The sequence below is a fragment of the Pyrgilauda ruficollis genome, unplaced genomic scaffold (assembly GCF_017590135.1).
Source record: "Pyrgilauda ruficollis isolate IOZ18807 unplaced genomic scaffold, ASM1759013v1 scaffold61, whole genome shotgun sequence".
NCBI lineage: Eukaryota > Metazoa > Chordata > Aves > Passeriformes > Passeridae > Pyrgilauda > Pyrgilauda ruficollis.
Genome location: NW_024527822.1, coordinates 2,855,406 through 2,873,883, shown reverse-complemented (window position 1 = coordinate 2,873,883; position 18,478 = coordinate 2,855,406). Strand labels below are relative to the sequence as shown.

At 45.0% G+C, this 18,478-nt stretch overlaps 1 protein-coding gene across 1 annotated transcript; it reads right to left on the bottom strand.

Moving 5' to 3' along the window:
* Positions 1–1,126: 1,126 nt before the first annotated feature.
* Positions 1,127–16,757, bottom strand: MCM10 (minichromosome maintenance 10 replication initiation factor). Its single transcript, XM_041483745.1, has 19 exons — positions 16,490–16,757; positions 14,609–14,959; positions 13,708–13,812; positions 13,003–13,137; positions 12,614–12,788; positions 11,743–11,908; positions 11,054–11,221; positions 9,661–9,777; positions 8,408–8,607; positions 7,384–7,484; positions 6,273–6,374; positions 6,058–6,175; positions 5,477–5,705; positions 4,508–4,667; positions 3,721–3,839; positions 2,738–2,851; positions 1,836–1,981; positions 1,582–1,624; positions 1,127–1,210 (listed from the first exon to the last, which is right to left on the bottom strand). The coding sequence occupies exons 1-19, from the start codon at positions 16,755–16,757 to the stop codon at positions 1,127–1,129; spliced, it is 2,901 nt and encodes a 966-aa protein (XP_041339679.1).
* Between the last annotated feature and the right edge of the window lie 1,721 nt (positions 16,758–18,478).

The following is an 18,478-nucleotide window of genomic DNA, read 5'->3' as shown; positions in this document are numbered from 1 at the left end:
AGCAAATGGTACCAACAGGAGACTGAAATGAATGCTACAGGCCAAGTTCCACCAATAAAAGCACCAGTAAGAGATGAGGGCTGCAGAATGCTGAGGTGAATCTGTCCAGTTGCTTCAAATGAAGTAACTTATTTCTCTTCCAGCCCCTGTGCAAGAAGAGGCATTGACAAGACCACTGGGACATGTGAGATGTTTAGTGACACTTCAATTGAATCACTAAGTTTAGGGGGGTTTAGGCACTCAAAAATATCCTGTGATCCTACTGGGCATGAGCTAGGGGCAGGAAAAGGCTCAGGTCCAGGAAAGGCTGGTTAAATGCCCCAGGCATCCCTACAGAGATGTGCTGTCAGAAAAATGCCTGTATGGAGAGAGCAGTTCTCAGAAGCCACCTCTTGGTCTGAGACAGCTACTGTTCCTATTTAAAATACCAGAAAAAGGGTAAAACCTTTTAAATATAATCACTCAGCTCTTTAAAACCAAAGTGGTGCCAGATTCATTAAAATGTTTTTCAAAGTGGGAGCTACAGGTCTGTAGCCACAAGAGCTCTGTAGTGTGGATGGTGTGGGGGACAGGGAGCTCTGAGTTTCCAGCATAAACACTGCTGGCTTGCAGGGCCAAAACCATGGAAGGGTTTGTAACAGGTAAGCCAAGGAAAAACTCAGGACATCTGTTTGACATCTATTTCTAAGGGTTCAGAGTGAGTAATTTTGAAGCCAATGGAGAATGCTCTGTGCCTACAACCCTCTCACACCCCTTTTTGTCCAAGAGCTGAAGACAGCTTGGCATGAACACATCAGAGTATTAATTTATAAGTGCTTATGGAATCTACAGTCATTTCCATTCATGATGATTTGTCACCTAATAGTGAGGTCACTCTAGTGTTGTTAGCTGGAAGGAACAGGCACAACTGTGCATTGCACATGAAGTCTTATTCAGTCAATTAAAAAAAGATCAAAGTTCAATATCCGTCCAGTGGCCTGCTGGACCCTTGGCAGATGATCTTTTCATCAAAAACTGATTCCCCTACTGATTCATCACTAAAACCTGAATCCTCTTGGCAGTCCAGTATAAATGTGTTTCAGACACAAAAATCCATCCACATGTTGTGAAAAAAATCAACTCCAGGTCACTTAAGACTATTGAGAAATTTTGGTTGTTCTTCTCCTCTTGGTAGAAGCGTTTCTCCACCAATCTTCGGACCTTTTTTCTCCTGGAAACATGAACCATGGAGAAAATAAGTTAAATGTGTGGTAGGCATCTCCCAAACACTTCTCTGGCAGGAATTGTGGTAGGGCTAAATTACCTGACTAAGCATTGACAGACCCTCTAGGGACCTTGACATTTTGACTTCTTACAACTTTGTTCAAATGCCATTTCCCCATGGTTAAATAAAACAAAGCTTTGAGAACAGAAAGCAAAAAGTAGCAGTCCACTATAACACAGCCTGCAGGCACCTGTGTGTACCTGACAAAGTGCAGAGCTGTTGGCTTTGCTGGGAGCTGGTAGGGGCACAGAACCAAAGAGGGGGACAAAAGTACCACAGGAAGCGGCTGGAGTGCTGAGGTGCTCACTCACACTTACCTTTAGCATCCCATCTCGCTCCCACTTGAAGAGGCCACAGTTACTGAAAGATGAAGATGGCAGGTGAGGAACACTGTGCTGTGTTTGCTACACAGTATGAGAGGATAACAGAGCAGCCCCACACCCAGCCCATGCTCCTTGGCACAAGGGCTAACATTCCCCTTTTGGGACACAGTTATGTGACTCACAACAAGTTACTTGTGAAGGGACGGTACCTAAGTCCCAGTCACTGTTTCATGAGGCTCATTTCTTACCTGCAGGGCTTTTTTGGAAGCCTGTCAAGGGAAATAGCTCTGCTTCCACAAGGACATTTGAAAAATCTCTTGATGGCATCATGCCAGAGGTAGTTGTGGTTATCCTGCACACAGGACTCCAGAGGCTTGAAATAGGTGTAATTACACTGTCAGGGAGGAGAGAGAGAGTGTGTGAGACCTGTTCTGGGGACTGGAAACAGCTGAATGTTCAGAGGAAAGCATCCCTGTCCTCTCCCATCCTGAGGAGCCCAGCAGTTGGATCACCACCCCAGGCTTTGTCCCTGCTCCTAATGCCATCCTCTCCTTGCCAGCACCCTGTGGTCCTTCTCCCAGCACTTTATGTGACACCAGTGTCCCTCTGTGCTATCCCAAAACAGGTAGGGAAGGCAGCAAGAGAGAAAGTTCAGCAGGGGCTGAAACTTTGGAAGGGGAAGGTAATGCTTCCCTTCCTGTCAGTACATTTGGGACAGTCATAAAGCTCCACTCCTGTTCCTGATGGCCAAGTCCCTGGAAATGCAGATAGAGGATTCACACATCTATCTACCTTAATGTTTTCAAGGACTTTGGTTATTTTTTCATAAGATATGGGGAACTGAGGGTCCTGGTACAAAGCACTTCATGGAAGCAATGGAGACATTCAGGACAGCAATACCCGTGGAACCACTGGCATAAGCACTGAGCTGAGATGTTGAGCACAGCACTGAAGCCTTGCCGTGTCTCAGTCACTCCGTGCACAGGCTGCTCTCAGCAACAGGCATAAGGAACAAAACATCAATCCCTGCACTGGACCACAGCTAAGAGAGTGACAGATGGGAGTCTGCAGGATAGTCCTGCACCATTTTGTAGAATCCATTTTGTAGAATTCCGCTCCCCTGCTGGTACCCTGGCTCCCCTTCACTCACTGTTTTACATGTCACAACTCTGCATTTCACTGCTTTAATGTTCCTCATCTTCTCTTCCAGTTCTTCCTTTTTCACCAGTGGCTGAAAGTATTTCTCCTGCAGTTCAGCCTCAACCTGCAGGGCACACAAAATGGGTTGTGCGGACACAGAGGGGAGAAGGCAATCCATAAATGGTTCTAGGGCAAACTATTATCAGGTCTGCTTAAAGCAGACTGCAGTCTGGGAGAAGGGAAACACAACATCTCTCTTGTTTCAAACAGTCCATTATTGTACACGTGCTGTAGCTCACCAGCACTGACACAAGCCACCTCTGAAATGCATAAGTGGGAAGGTTTAACAGCAGCAGGAAGTACTGAAATGAGCACATCCCATGAGGACAGTGCAGAGAGAAGTCAGGTAGGCAGAGGGAATTAATAGGTTCTTAGCCAAAATGTTACTCCCCGGAATACCTTAAAACAACTCTGACTTCATGCCAGTAAGTGTCCATGACAAGAGCCTTGTGCTGTTGGAGGTGCTGTAACCCTGGGGAAGTGCTCAGCAGAGACCCCCAGTGTGACCAACCCAACCTCTCAGCTCTCCAGGGCACCTGATGGCATTTCACAGCTGACATGAGCCCCAGATGAAGGTGGCAGCTGGCTTTATGTGGCCAAGATGTCAAGTAATGAGGGATAAAGTAGGCATGTGGCTCATTTGATTTTAAGGCAGAGGGATTTCTTTGATTATCCACCAATAGGAAACTTCACTGATTCTTCCAAACACAACAAAAGAACTGGTGTCACCTGGCAACATGACCTTACCCTGGCAATGGCAGCAGTGCTGACTTGCAGGCACTGTGCCCTGTGTGCCCAGAGACACCCAGCCCTACTCCTTGGGACAGTCTGGAGCCTGTGAGATGTTTGGGTGCCTGCTTCTTGCTGAAATAATGAGGAGTCCAGTCAGGTCCCCATTCTAAGCCCTCAGTCACAGCTGGATGGAGGCCATACCTCTTTTAGGACATCTGTGTGCTTGGACTTGGCCTTCAGGATTTTCTGGAACTCTTCTGACTCCAGATAGGCCAGCTGCTCACGCTGTTTCTTTTGGGCAGGTTCCAGTTCATCCATTTCTGGGGAGAAAAAAAGGTTCAGTCCTACAAAACAAGGCACTGAGGGCTAAAACTTGCTTACTGCAGGAGATTTTGGAAGTCTCAGGTCTCTCAGGCAGATGTTCAGGTCAAACAGCAGCCTTTCATAGTTTGGGAACGTGAAAACAAGTTCAAATATGGCTTCATAAAAAATAAAAGTATTTTTTAGAAATAACATTGCATCTTCTCTCAAAGCACTGTACTAGGAATTTTCACATTAGTCCCAGGAGTGCAAGCAGTGTTCCCTCACTGACTGATGAAGAATCTTTAAAGGGAATTAAACAATTCATCCAAGATCACACAGTAAATCATGAGCAGGCAAACTCAAGTTCACACAAAAAATTCAGACACCTTCCCAGGTGGCAGGGTTCTTGTTTTCCCTTGGTGAAGTCAGCCTTGCACTGCAGATGCTCAAGTGCCAGAAGAAAGGGAACAGAGATGAACACAGGGAGCTATCAGAGATTACATCTTACACTTTTTCCACAGGGTTAGAGATTTTTTCTTCTTTCCAACAAACCCTTGAAGTTCCAAACAGACATAACTTGGCCTCTTTTTAGCACAGCAATTAAGTCCTTAACCCAGAGCAACTCCTGCTCTGTCAGTAGGACAGAAGCACATTTTTTTCTGTTCTAGAAGCTAACAGTACATACCATTGTCTGCTTCTGCACCTTGTGGCTGAGCAGCATTTTTCTCAACTCTTTCAACAATTTCTAGGACATCCTCAGCATCAGTCCGTTTCCTCTTGATACTGTTTGGGTCTGTTTTAGGAAGAATCTGCCCTTTTGCTCGTAGTCGTCGTATTGCAGCCAGCTAGAAAACAGGAAAGAGCAGGGGAAGAGTGGCTGAGCTGTCTGGCCCCCAGCTCCTACTTCCAAGGAAGGCTGTCAACTGGAAGAGAGAACATCCACTGGCCTGAGCAGGGAGCTGGCTGGAGAGAGGCCCTACAAATTCCCAGCTCTGACATACACCTAACCTTTTGTGAATTCCCAAACCAGAAAATCACTTCTCCATAGGTGTTACCAGGCCTGGTGTCTCTGCAGCTGAGCTTTACCTGCTTCACAAATCAGTGTTTTTCAGAGAAATCAAATCACTTGAGATTTCCACATAAATTAATAATAATTAGGAATAGAAAATTTATTACAACTATTCCTTCTCATAGTCCCAGAATGCTAAGACTTCCTCATTCTAACTGGAAAAGTTTTTTGACAAACAAGTGAACTTATTTCTGCCAAAAAAAGAGGCAGTCTGTTTTGGCTGGAAAACAAAATTATCCAGACTCATGACACAACACAACGGTACCAGTTGCTTACCTACCTGTCAAACAGAAAACACCTGCCATACACTGCACTAGCAGTGCCAGAGTTTAGCACTCCAGGGTTTTAGGCACAAATCCCTTCCTTTAAGAGATTGACTGAAGGCAAGATGGCAGCATGGACTTTGGCACTGACAGCTATCAGGAACCACAGGTATCCTGTGTGCTGGAATATAGGCCAGTGTGATCCCTCAAATGAGAAACTTCACTAACACCAGAACTGAGCTGACCAAAGACTCCTCTTCTACCACAAACCAAGTTCCCCTTAACCTCTCTTTAGTACTTAAAAGATCCAAAGAGCTGGTACCTTTTTGGCTTCTGCCAGGCTGTCCAGCTTTGGCCTTGGAGGAGGAGACTTGTCAAAGAAGAGGATATCTTCTCCTTCTGAGAAGCCTGTACCTAGCCTGGGCCTTTGAGGAGTTGACATTTTTGCAGCTTTGGGAAACTCTGCCCCAGGCACTGGGGAATGGAGGGAGGTCTGTCTGGAGGAGGATGGGAGAGCAGGAGTGCTGGCTTTATCTGTGTTCTGGAGAAACCTTGTAAGACAAGAATAGTTCATTCGATTAGGGACAAGTCAGAGATAGAATGGTTTAAGAAACAAATAGGAGGGAATGCAGACTATGATTTTTTACTATTTGGCCTTTGATTGCTAAAAGAAACACACAGCAATTTTGGTATTCAGGAGAAGAAAACAAGACTGGTAAAGGACTCACTGGGTCACTAAAATCAAAAATGACTTGAACAAGTCACCAGAAGGAGTGAATGACCAATTGTTTTCAAAGCTAAAATCAGAGAGAGGCATCACACAAAGCTGAGAAGAAGTGAAAACACAGCTATCCTTATGGATACAGTAGCAGAACCCTTCCTGTGAAAGCCCCTGTGTCTTACCGCCTCTGAATCTCTTCAGATCGCTTTTTTCTGGCCTCCAGCAATTTCTGTTTCTGTTGCTTGATCAGTTCTGAAGCAGAGATAGACTGGAAATTTGCCCCTTGCTTCTTTTCAGCATCTGGGAAAAAATAATAAAGCAAAATAAAAAGCCACTTTTTCAGAAGGAGGTAGAGTGATTTTAGGAGTGGGTCTTCCTTCAGGCAAAAGGACAATACCTGTTTTGGTCCAGTGTTTGGAGAGGTTTCGTGCTCCAAAAGTTGGCTGTGCCAGCAGTTCCCTGAATTCTTCAGAACATTGCATGGGTCTCTTTGCTGCACCTGAGTGGAAGAGGCAGAAATACGACAGATTTGACATGAGGAAGGGAAGCAGGCCTGGCTTCTGAGATGTAAAGTTGTCTAGGTTGGAAGAAACCCTTGCAGGTCAGCTGACCACTTCCTCAAAGCAAGACCAACCTTTACATTATATTTGGTTGCCCAAAGTCTTGTCATTTGTCACAGACATTTCTATCCCTTCAGCAACTCAATCACTCAGCTCCTCATCAGCCTGGGCTCTCTGTGTTACTCCCACCATTCCCATTTTTAGGATGCTTGACAGTCCTGAAGGCTCCACACTTCATCCCTGGAGAATTATTCACAGCAGCTAAAAGCTGTATGGACATACACTAGGTTGTCTGAAATGAAGGCAACTAACAGATGGAACTGAAAGATGTAAATAAGACTAAGTGGTACCTAGAAGACAGTTTGAATAATCTGTCACCTGCTATCCAAGGAGCATAAAGAGTGTAAAATTAAATGCTTTACAGAAACCAAACAGAGGCAGGGAAGACTGATGACATCCCAGGGGCTACAAAAGGAAAATGCTTTGACAGAAAAGGACTAGAAACAAGGTGGGTTTTCAGAGGTTGCCTGCATTGCAGACCTGACTGATTTATACTTAGTATTCCTTAGAAGCTTTCAAGGTGACAGAAATAATTTATTTTAATCAAATAAAATAAATCCTTTGGTTCAAAGTTCTTGAAACTTCCAATTCCCATTAATCTGGCAAAGATCTTCTGTCACTGTCCAAAGACAGAACAGGAGACTTTATCTGGGTGCACTGATGAAAAAAAGATGCATGAAGCCACACAGTTGCTTATTACATTTGCCTTGAAACTGTGATCTCAAGAGGGAAGAGGAGTTTTGACCAGCTGAGGAAGCTGCCTGCAAATGACCCCTTCTGAACAAAGTGACTGCCAGGTTCAGTCAGTGATAGAAGGCCCTGGGACACATCTACACATCAAGCTGGAAACACCTAAAGAGTGAAGAGACTACTTGAGCAATTGGGTACCAATTTTCTGCCTGGTTTCCTGGACAATTGCATCAGATCCTCTCACGACCAGGTTGGAGAGAGTGGTTTGAATCTTCCTTTTCGGCACAGCAGCTGATGCACTAGAAAGAGGAAACAAATCCAGAACATCAGAGTTTTCCCGTGCTTAGAGCAAGGACAGAAGCCTGAATACTAGCCCAGGGGAACAACAGAACTCCAGCCACCCTAAAGGGCCAGCTGTCTGTTTTTTGGAAGGATGTGAATCTAAATCCAAATTCCAGCATAATGTTTAGGATCTCCCATTTCTCCCTTTGTTGAGATATGTATTTCCTATGCATTGCAGGAAAACTAAACATAGATCAAAGCTTTGCTTTGCTCACAGGTTGTTCCAGGGATGGAAAGGAGGTTGGAATTGCTTCATTACTGTAGAGTCACACCAGGTATCAGAGGGCAGTGGTAAGGGAATAAAAGCTGTGTCCAAGCACAGGGCTGGATCCAGCTGTGACTCAGCTCTTTCCACATCTGTCTTCATGGGATTTGGATAAAGGACCTGGCCCCTATGAGATGCATACTGATCTTGGTCAGTCCTGTTTCCTCATTAACCCAGAGTGACGCTGTATTATTTCAGCCAGGGAAGACATGAGGAGATACAGCAAACACTGACTCTGGGATTAAATGCAGTAAGCTTTAAGAAAACACAGTTACAATCTCAGAGACTCGAATGCTTGGGATCTCATGATCTCAAAGTCCATTAATCTACTGAAACACAAAGCTGCCTGGCTTCACACCACAGTATTAACGTAGAGGTTAAAACAACCCTTACCACATCTTAGTACCAACTCAAAATTTTCCTGTCAAACAGCAGTTAACCCCATGTGGCCAGTGGGGTTATGCCAAGTGTGGGGCTTTATTCCTATCTGGTGAACGTAGTTAAGGCAAAGGCATTCCCTAAATGCATAGACTCCCTTAGACATAGCTTCAGGCTCCCTTGTGTATGTGAGGGAAATTCTGTTCAAAAGCAAGGGAAATAAATGGTTTATCTTACACTGAGGCTGCATATGCTGCTGAAGAGACTCCTCCATAGTAAAACCCATCCTGACACAGCCTCTCCTTCAAAGTGGGATTTTTCCGACCAACTTTTTTGGGAATGCGGCCACCAGAAAAGGTGGACTGCAGATCTGCCCGCTTCGAGCTGAGCTTCTTGTACTGAGACTGGATGTGATACTGACAGTATTCACAGTCATTCTGAAAAGAAATGGGAGAAGCCTGTTACAGAACACCAGCAATTACAATTTCCTTCATTCCTCTCACCCACATGCATCCTTTATGGCTAAAATGAAGTAACATCTCTACTGTGGTACTCAGCATTTGATCAACTAAACAAAAAAAATGCCCATACTCAAGCAATAAAAAACAAAGCCAAAATTGCCTATACTAATCACTGGAAATAACCTTGTGCATCAAGGAATTTTAAGGCCATTCCTTGAATTAAGTCCATGTCCCATCCAGGACCTCTTGCTCAGATTCTGTATTCTTGACTCTACTCAGTTTTATGTACTGTATGCACAGCCTCCTCCTGGAGTGGGTCTGCAATCACAGACTTGACTGGCTACAAGTACCATCTGTATTTTTCTTCTTCCCACTTCCCACACTTCCAGCTCCTCCCCAGTTGTTCATTCCTTAATTTTTTCTCCTCCTTCTGACACCCTACTATCTACACAACCCTTCTGACTCAGACAAGGTTCCTTTCAGGTATCACAGCATCACCACAGCAATAAAGTAACATAATCCACAAGTCCTTTTAACTAGCACAAGTCAGTAATGTCCTAAAAGAAGGATCCCAAAACTTTTTTGTCTCATTTCGGGTGCCCCACATTCAGGTGTAAGTATTCTAACAGCTTGCAGGTATGCTGGACAAGGGAGCTCATTGGGTGAAAATCATTCCAAAACATAGCCATTCCAAAAAAACCATCTTGTGTTCTTTTCCTCTGGATGAGTTTTCTGGTGCAGTGCATGGAAGCTTGCATTGGAGCAAAGGAGAGTGAAAGGGTGTGGCATCATGGCTCAATACCATCTCCTTTCACTGCAGCACCAACCTTGCATTCAGGGAAATCCCCTGCACAATGACAACACAGAAACAGCTCCTATGGGTTCCATTTCTCACTTTCTCCACCCACTTGAGTTAGTTGCAATTCAAGATCCAGAAACAAGTAAAAAAAGTCAGAGTATCAGTACAAAATCAGCAGCCAGATTTTCACCAACAGCTTAGGAATATACCCTGGCTACTGAGATACAGACCAGGTTCACAATCTGTGCACAAGGATCACCATTCTTCTTCCTGGCTTTGCAGGTGCCCATATCCAGAGCTTCTCCCATGAGGAGGATCTTCTGGGGATGGTCAACGGACAAACACACCTGGACAGAAATCAGAACACTCTGGATAGGCTCTTTCTAGATGTCACTGGTTTGTCTCTGATCTGGGTCAGTACCTCTGGTACTAACAATGCAGTCTTAAAATGCAGGCCTAGTTTAAGAAAGCCGTGTGAAAGACATTTGAGTTCTATGCTCAGAGCCTCAGGAAACCAAAAAACACCTAAGGCAGTTCTAATTGTGCTGTAAATGATCCTGTACAGCTCTTGGCTCTGATACCATCATGACCCCCACATCCAGCAAGGGATGAGAGGAAGAGCTGTACCAGGGCTTTCTGTTCTCCAAATGTCTTGGTCCAATCAAAATTGAGTCCTGTGCAAGAAGAGTGTCTGCTTCACACCACCAAATACAGCAGGGACTGCGTCTGTAGCCAAGGGACAATTTCAGAAGTCAGATTTAATGCAGTAATAAATGGGAACATTTTAGCTAGGAAGAGCCATTCTTGACAGTTAAATGCATCCCTCCTATTAAATCTGGTGTGCCTTTCTGCTCGCCAACGGGACTATCTACTGCTTATTCATGCTAATTTAAGCAATTATATAGCTTAAAAGACAATTAATGAGAGCCTTAATTTTTCTATTTGGAGAATTTAACATGCAGAACACTACATGATCAGCTACTAGGCTGAAATTCCCTTTGACAGAAGTAACTGGAAACAGGTTCCATTCCAGTGCAATTAAAAATATATTAATTTATTAGCAAAATGAAGCAAACTTAAATGTTTTTCATGTTCTGCATTTATAAATAATCGATTAAACAAGTGAACTACTATGTATCAGCTGACATATATTTACATGTTTTTTTAATAAATCAAATATTGCTGCCTCTCTGTTGTGATTTTTGAACCAGAAACATTTTGTAATTGTATCTCATGCTTGAATTAGAAGAAAGAAAATGTGGTGCTCCACCTTTTTCAGCTTTGAGAGACGTCTAGGCTGAAACAGGTGTTACACTGAAGTAGCTGAATAAACTGAAATGAAAATACACTCTCTGTATTTGTGGAAGAGCCAACTGGTACCGAGAGCAGATTAAAAACTGGAATAAACTCTGGGTTTAAATGGTTAATAGGACTTCTTGAAGTTCAGTCTCCCAGGAGGCCAGGAGCAGATACACACCATGCAACTTCCTCAATGCAATTCAAACTGTGGGGCAGACTGCTGCGATTTCAACCTGAAGATGTGCTATAAAATGAAATCTCAGCCAAATATGAAAAGGTTCAGCTGTAGGTTTTTATCTACAACTGAATGAAAAATCCTCTCACCTCATCTGAGCCTTCCTTAGGTTTCATGGGGTTGGCATTGAGCAGGCCAATGACAGTGCCTTGGTCGGTCTTCCAGTGCTCCTTGTGGACTTCTCCAAACAGGAAGAGCGAGACGCACTCACTGAGGTCCCGCAGGTCGTTCAGCCGCCAGATGCTGAAGGTCCTGCCCTGGAACAGACATTCCCTTTCCTTTCAGCTTTGCTGCAGACACACTGACTGCATCCCCTCTGGCTGTTTCTTTTAAAGAGCTATTCTGACTTGCCCCCTCCCACGGTTTTCATGATTTAGAAAAGCACAATTTGTAACCTCAGTAGAGCTTACATACAGTACCCTCCAGCCATCCATGTTGCCAGTTTCTGGGGTCAAAAAGGCCAAAATAGCAAATAATGCTGCTGCTACTACCAACCTTTCTGATATCAAAGCTGGGCAGCACACTTGTTTGTTGAATATAGAGGTTTTTACCTCACTGAACTCACAAAACCATGGCATATCCAGATCACTTTAATCAATGACTTTCTATAGGGCACAAACAATACTGGATAAAACCAGACAAGCCAAGATCTTTACTACAGAAATTTTACATTAACTACATGAATTGGCTGATTAAGCTGAAGATCTAGGGAAGTTTCTCAGGAAAGACCACCAGCATTTCACTTGAACTGAGCAAGGGATACAATGAAGTTACTTACATTATTTGCGCTCTGAGGAGTGACCTTCTTCACTATGACTCCAAATGTTACCCAGTCTATTTCCTCCAGATTTTCAGTAGCAAGTTTGTTCTTCAGCTGAGACAGTCGGATGAGCTTCCTGTTAGCCATTTTCCTGTCCATTTCGGCTGAAGACACGCGGGGTTTTCTAGATCCAGTGAAAGCAAGTAAAAAACAACACATCCATTGGCACAAATGGACATTCAAAACCAACCAGCACTTCCCTGAGGAGACTACATCTTGCTGCAAAACACCTCTGTGCCTTGCTTCACCCTGAGGTCACTTGAAATGAAACCCCCCCATAACAGAAAGCTACTGATGACACTGTTTTTTGTCCAAATAGCTGCATGGCAACTCAGCCCCTAGCCTACATTAACTCTGCTCATTTCAGACTAACCAAGAATTGCTGACTGAGCTGGGGGTACAGCTCGGGTTCTGGTGAGGACACCGTGAGGATTCAGAGTCCTCTTGTGGCCACAGTGAGTATAGGGATGCTGAGTGGCTCCTGAGGCTTCTGTGTGCAGCAAAAACTGGCTCAACAGGAGCTCAGCTGGGCTTTGTGCATGGCCACTGCTTCCCTGCTCTGCCACTGAGATTTCCCAGGGAAGGCAGTGCTAATGAAATTAGAGCCTTTCTGTTAGAAAGGAGCAGAAGTGAATACAGAAACATGGTACTAAGCCAAAAGTCAATGTTACATGATTACTGATCAACCAGCCAGTGCTGTGGCTTTGTGTTACACCCCTTCATGACAAGTGACTAATCTAAGATGACTAAACCACATATATACATTGTGTTTTCTTTGCCTTTACTGGAGGGGTTGTCCCCAGACAGGGCTCAGAGCTGGGCTGCTGACCTTAATCTCAGTCCTGAGAAGGTTTCCACAGACACTGGCTGTGTGGTTGCACTGGAGCATGCAGGCACGTGAGGAGTCTTCTCTCTGGTCACCTTACCGGGTGTGCTCCCTACGGCAGACTTGAGAGGCTGGAACGCCAGACTGAGGACTTGGCGTGGAGGAGGAATCTTGTTCTCTTTAGCAGAAGAAAAAAGACATAGCTCCCATTACAAAGAATACAATAATTAACTTAATAATTAATTAACAAGCTCTCTGCCACTGTGACCAGATCACTCTTGGTGCACTGAGTAGTGTAACACTGTCCTGGATGTGTCCACACCACTGCTGGGAACTATAAGGTTTCGACAGAAGCTCAGTGTCTTTAGTAAAAGGTAGACTGAGAATGGTACCTGCTGAGGATGCTTTGGATTTCTTGATTCCTTGCTTGGCTGGTGGTAAAGGATTGCCCAGCTGGGCTGAGAAGCATGGTGACTCTTGCAGCTTCTGAACTTTCCTTTCCTTTAAGGGTGGACAGGGAGATTTACCTGGCCAAGGGAACAAAAAACTATGAGATTTCAGGATCTGGACTCACACTCTAAGCACTGTTCCAAACTGTAATTCCTGAATAACAAGTCCAAGTCACTGCCCCACATGGAAACCTTTCAGCCAAGTTGTCAGCTGAAATGCACCAGCTGAAAAAGCACCAAAGACTCTTCCCCATGACAACTTAAGACTTTGGATGTCACTGCAACCTCAAAGCTGTGGAAAGTAGAAACATCCCCTGTTTTGCAATCTTTCCATGAAGTTTCATTACGACATCCAGCACACTATAGCAACAAACACAGCTGAATATTCTGGGTGTACCAACATCTGTCAGTAAGAAGGGACCCCTCCAGAACAGTCAGGAGCACTTAGTCATGGAACCTGTCCAATGTAGAATTAATCCATGATGCAGAGACCAAAACTGATTTAATCTGTAGCTGTAAGAAACAACCTGTCTGTGAATACACCAGACCACCATTCCTCCTTGCTACTTTAGGATTATTTTACGTTCTGCCTATAAACTCACATGGGTAAGCCAACAAATCATAAATCCATTTAATTAGTTTCATTACCAGAAGTCTTCTTCTCAGGGCCTGAACTGGATTGCTGCCCAAGAGCAGTCTTCTGCAACTGCTCCTGTAACGTCTTCATCTGTTCTTGCAATTTTCTCAGCTCAGCTAGGAAAGAAAGGAGAAGAAAAAGGATAATAAGACAGCAGGAAGCCATTGCACACAGGGATTTATAAGATCCCTGGAAGTCTGGCAGTTCTACTGCATCATGGAAACTCAAAGGAAGACTTGAGTCATAATGCAGATTTACTTGATTCTACATAGCTCATAGTGAAGGCAAACTTTTCTACACAGCCTGGAGCTGGGTCCTCTCATAAAAATATTTTACTTCATTATGGTGTGTTCCTTCCCATGTTGAATACAACTTTCCTGCTCACCTTATAAGACAACTGAAATGGCTGATGATTGTACTCCTTAGCATAAAGAAGTACTTCCTTATATAATCAAATATACAGCCTGGACACAGGAAAGCTGTGGCCAGCTCTGCTTCCACAATGACTTCCACACTGCTAGGGCAGAACCTCCTGTCAGTAATCCTGAGGGGGAAGGAACTGGTGTGCTGGTGAAAGATGCCAGGATGGTGTCTGGTGCCCTGAAGACTGAGGGCCCAACATTGCTCTTCATCAGACAAGGCACAGGCACACAGGCAACCTTCCCTATGCTACTCAGCACAGCTCTGTTAGTCTCCCTGGCTTACTTAAGTCCTCTGTCTTTCTTTTGGGAAAACAGGTTTGGTGAGTTTGGCCACTGGATGCTGAAAACTGAACTTAGAAACTTTCACAAGGCCTTTCAGTATTTCCTCTCCAGCCATCATAAAGAAGGGGCAGGCAATGCCTCCTGCCTGTTAACTCTCTAGAGACAGAATACATCAAACAAAACAGATCAAAGATGGTGTTGCAGAAACCTTGCAGTTCTTCATTGGTTTTCTCCTTCGCCTGACTGGGAGCTGAAGTGGGGACAGCTTTCTGTGCCTCCTCCTCTTCCAGCAGGTCATCTACATCTCCAAACAGTGTAGCCAAGTTCTCCTTCTGCTCATCAGTCATGCTGTCCTCAGCATCAACCTCCTCAGTGTAGGATGCATCATCTTCTGCATCAAAGAGCTCATCATACTCATCTGGTTCTCCATCTTCATCCTCAGGAGCATCTTCCTCCTCAGGAGAATGCCTCTCCTCAGTTGCTTCATTTTCTTCCAGAAGGGAAGCCAACAGATCCAAGTCATCATCAGCTAAGACAAAAATGAGACTCAGAATTATTTCTGTCAAGTTAGAAAAAAGCAGCTAAGGAATAAACATCCAAGACACCTTGATTACAAGCTAATGACAACTGAAACTAAATCAGAGCAGCAAGCAGCATTTTTAAAAAAATATATTTCAGGTTTAACTAAAGGCAGCTAGAGCAGCTTCTGGCTGTGAGGCCAGATGGAAATATAGTTGCAGATGCTCTCAGCTCATGGCACAGGCTGGCAAGTCAGCAGAAAACTTGCCAGCTACTCAGCACTGGCTTTTCCTTCTATGCAGTTCCTTGAACAGCAGCTGCTGTTACACAGAAAAGCCTGGAACCTGTAAACATGTAGCCAACAGAGACACTCATGTGGCTTTTGCCAAAGGAAGGGGAAGAGGGATATGCAAGGCAGGCAACAAAGCACATCCTTGGATACAGTGTGCTCCTGGAAAAACGCTGAGAACAAAGAAAGAGGGACAAAAACGGAAAAGAGAGAAGTACAGAGAGAAGCATGGGACAGACAGAGCAGAAGTGAAAATCTGAGCAAACCAAGAAACTGATTTAGACTTTGCTGCTGAGGAAAACACCAAATCAGGGAAGGCAAAGAGTAGCCTCACAGGAAAGTGACAAGAAAGAAAGCAAGAGGCAACCTCAAGGGACTCTGCCTCAAGCAAGAGGCAACCTCAAATAAACTCAGTGGAGTGTAAATTCCTTTGCTAAAAGCCTCACCAGGTTTTCTGAACACTTGAACTTATTAGCTAACAGGTTGATAAGAAGAAAAGTTTCCCACTGAAAGGAAAAGAATTTTCTCCCTTACCATCCATAGCTTCACCAGGATTTCTTCAAGAGCCCCTCAAGACAAAATATTCTGTTATGGGGAGAACAGAAGTGATACTGTTAAAGATACACATACCGTATCTAGAAATATATATTGTGTTCAGGCTCTTTGTTTCACAACTTGCAATGTACCAGCTTGGTTTTGTTTACAGCCACAGATGAGAACTCCACTCAATTTAAAACCCTCACATACACCTTCTACATCAAAAGTCTGACCCGTGCTGAACCTGCTGCAGTGTAAGGACACTACTTTTATAAAAAAAGCTCATTACAGACACAGAATTTAAGAAATGCCTACCACGTTCTCATAGTAATAACCACTTCCACCTCACCTGATTACACTGAGTACACCATAATTACAACTAGCATTTAACCAGTTATTAAAGTTTAACAGTGGTTATTATCAAAAGTGTACATTCTGCATTTCTCACAGCTTCTCCAAGGGTCCGTGGAAAAAAAATCAGCACGGGCGGACATGAATGGGCCAGGGAAGCTTGGATAAGAAAGATGGGATACCCACTGAGGCCAAATGAGTCACAAACTCGAAACCGTGCTTACAGACTTCCTGCTGCAGAATCTTTTGTTTCGCCCGCTTTTGATAGTTTTCTCGTGCTCCAAAACATTCATTTTCAGCAACACTGCTCAACTCGCACGAGCAGGCAAGGCCGCCGCGGACCCCGCGCTTTTCCCCTCACGCTTCCCCTCTCCGCTCGGCCGCCTCCCTCACCTAGCAGAACCCCGACCTCCTGCGGGGCTTCCCGACCCTCGGCTCGCTCTGTGTGCCCGGGATCGCTCCGTGTGCCCGAGGATCTCTCCGTATGCCCGGGATCGCTCCCCGTGCCCCGGGATCGCTCCGTGTGCCCGGGATCGCTCCCCGTGCCCCGGGATCGCTCCCCGTGCCCCGCTCTCCCGCTCCCCTCACACACCCCGCTCACCGCCGCGCGCGCCGTCAGTACCCGCCAGAATTCGGACCGACCCCGCCCCTTCCCGCGCATGCGCGCATGCGCCATCTTTAGTGCTGGCAGCCGCGGCGCTGCCCGGCGCCATCTTGGCTGTGGGCGGGAGGAGGAGAAGGGGTGGGCGCCCGCTGAGGCGTGGCGATGGCGGCCTGGGGATCGCAGAGTCTATGGGATTGGAAAAATCCTGTCGAGTCCAACCTATAACAGATCACCTCCTGTCAACTAGATCACGGCACTGACTGTCACGTCCGGACTTTCTTTAAACATCTGCAGGGACGGTCACTCTACCAATGTCGAATCACCCTTTCTGTGAAGAAACTGCTCCCACTGTCCAACCTAAACCTCCCCTGCTGCAGCTTGAGGCCATGTCCTGTCATGCTGTTGCCTGGGAGAGGAGCCCGACCCCCACCCGGCTACCTCCTCATCAGTTGTAGAGTGAAAAGGTCCCCCTGAGCCTCCTTTTCCCCAGGCTGAGCCCCCTCAGCTGCTCCTCCTCAGACTCGTGCTCCAGCCCCTTCCCAGCCCCACTGCCCTTCCCGGACACTCCCCAGCCCCTCAATGCCCTTCCTGGGCTGAGGGGCCAGAACTGAACAGGGGAATCAGGTTGTGGCCACATCAATGCCCACAACAGAGCGAAGAATCACACCCTTGGTTCTGCTGGACGCATTATTCCTGATAGAGGCTCTGGGTGAGCCCATTTAGCTGCAGAGTTGCCCGTGTCTGGGCAGAGTGGCCTCAGGAAGGGGTCACAGCAGGTGCCATCCTCATCAGGATAACCTAAACAATGTCAACACTTGTTTGACACCCCCAAATTCAATCCTTGTTATTGTCACATGCAGTGGACAAAATTTTGTAGGTTGGTTAGTTTTTCTTTGGTACAACTGTAATTCTATGAAAAATAGGTCTGAGGATGTACAAGCTCATTGCTGGACTGCAGTTAGTAATGACAGCAAAAAATAATTTTCCATGTAGCATGAACAGGTGTCTGTGTATTGTGGCTTTATTCTTTGCAGTTCCTCGCCCCTCCTGATTTGTACTAATAGACCTGCTCTTCTGTCTTTCTATGAAGACCTATTTCACCTAATGCCCATGTTTTCCTGTTAGCACTCCTGTGCTAACATCCCATCTCTGAAACCTCCTCAGATGATTCATTCTGATTTGACAAATGTGTAAGTTATTCCTTCTTCGCCCTTTCACATTGATTTTCTGTGTTTTCATTAAGGTTAATACTTCAGATGAAATCAGCTCTATTATTCTGTTAGTTTGCTTCTGGCCTAGCAGCATTTCCATCAGATTTTAATCATTGCAGAATCTGTAACCATCACAGCTCCCATAATAAAACTGGATTCAGGGTAAAAAAAGCCTATAAATCCTACTGTCAAAAGGAACCAATTAAAAGCCAGTAAGAGATTGCATCTGATGGGACTAGTTGTAATTGATGGAGAAGGTTGTAACGAGGCTGATGAATACCTCTTCACAACAGTCAGCTCTTGTGTTACCTGAAATTATGGATGAAGCTATAAATGAGCTATAACAAAAAACAAGAATCCAGAGTCTAAAAGTGGTAATTAGAACAATGACAACAAGCCAAGTAAAAAACTTACTCAAATTACAACAACAAAAAGGGTATTTTCTCCTTTTTGTTGAGATAAAAACACCTGGGAGTACAAGAATAGAACTAATCCACTACAGTTGTTTCTACACAAGCTTTTCAGACATAGGAATTTGAAATCGTGTTCCAGTCTCCCACATACTCA